The sequence below is a fragment of the Salpingoeca rosetta genome, assembly GCF_000188695.1.
Source record: "Salpingoeca rosetta unplaced genomic scaffold supercont1.13, whole genome shotgun sequence".
In the NCBI taxonomy this organism is placed as follows: Eukaryota; class Choanoflagellata; order Craspedida; family Salpingoecidae; genus Salpingoeca; species Salpingoeca rosetta.
Window position 1 is genome coordinate 1190221 of NW_004754921.1, and position 1289 is coordinate 1191509.

General features: G+C 53.5%; 1 protein-coding gene across 1 annotated transcript in view; it reads right to left on the reverse strand.

Annotated features, from left to right (window-relative positions):
* The window catches only part of PTSG_12349 (uncharacterized protein), a 10408-nt gene that overhangs the window by 4702 nt on the left and 4417 nt on the right, over positions 1–1289 (reverse strand). The window contains exons 11-14 of the mRNA XM_004993502.1: positions 1033–1138; positions 783–879; positions 484–532; positions 212–305 (exon numbers count right to left, since the gene is read on the reverse strand). Of these exons, the coding sequence (XP_004993559.1) occupies positions 212–305; positions 484–532; positions 783–879; positions 1033–1138 (346 nt within the window). The remainder of the gene's footprint in view (positions 1–211; positions 306–483; positions 533–782; positions 880–1032; positions 1139–1289) is intronic.

Genomic DNA, 1289 nt, shown 5'->3' on the forward strand with positions numbered 1-1289 from the left:
GTGTGTGTGTGTGTGTGTGTGTGTGTGTGTGTGTGTGTGTGTGTGTGGGTGGGTGTGGGTGGGTGTGTGTGTGGGTGGGTGTGTGTGTGTGTGAAGTTCACGCATGCGTGACGCGGAGATTGATGCGACAAACATGAGCAAATACCAAAAACTGAAGCAGCCCCCCCCCCCTCCATCTTGCAGCTCGCGTGCGCTTGTGCGGGAATGAGACCTTAATCTGCTTGCGGCGGACGAGAAGGCGTTGCATATCCATCTGTAAATGATCGGACGCATCAAACATCGACTGGTACATCGTCGAGTGCCGACTGATGATCGTGGTGGCGGCGGTCGTGGGTGTGGCGGCGGTCGTGGGTGTGGTGGTGCATGAAAGATGAGGGATGCAAGAAGCGTCGCCTATCGCACAGCTTGTTCATGCACGCATCGACGCACACACACACACATATATACAAACGCATACACATACACACATGCACATTCACGCACCGCTTTCGGCTCGGTGTTGTTGGCTGGCTACCGCTGGCCTCGTCCTCGTCTGATCGAACCACGACACGAGGACGAGAGGACAATGAGGGAAGATCACACACACATGCAAACACACACGCACGCACGCACGCGCACACGCACACACGCGTAAACAAACACACACACACGCACACGCACACACGCACGCATACACACACGTAAACAAACACACAAACACACACACGTAAACAAACGCACAAACACACACACACACGTAAACAAACACACACACACACACACATGCAACACTACAGACGTACCGAGAGGCGGGTAGCTTGAGTTTGCGAGGCGCCACAGCATTGGGCAAAACTCCATCGCAACCGCACACACATGCTCAGCAAACAGAATCCGCGGTGGCTGCAGGAGTGATGATGAACGGTTTGTGTAAAACGGAGAGTTCAATCTACAGGCATGGTCGTACAGGTCAAACATCGATAAGGGTCACAAATGCACAACACACACACACACACTCACGCACGCACACACAAATAGGAGCGTATGTAATGACACCTTATCTGCGTCTTCAATGCGCTGCTTCGCCTGCAGCAACGTGAGTTGCGTGCGCGTGTCGTGTTCCCGCGTGCTCTCATCTGCATTCGCCGCATCAAGCGAGGACCTGACAACAAGTGGTGTGTCGAAGGGGGCATACATGAGGGGTGTGTTATGAGAAGCGCAAATGTGTGTGTGTGTGTGTGTGTGTGTGTGTGTGTGTGTGTGTGTGTGTGTGTGTGTGTGTGTGTGTGTGTGTGTGTGTGTGTGTGTGTGTG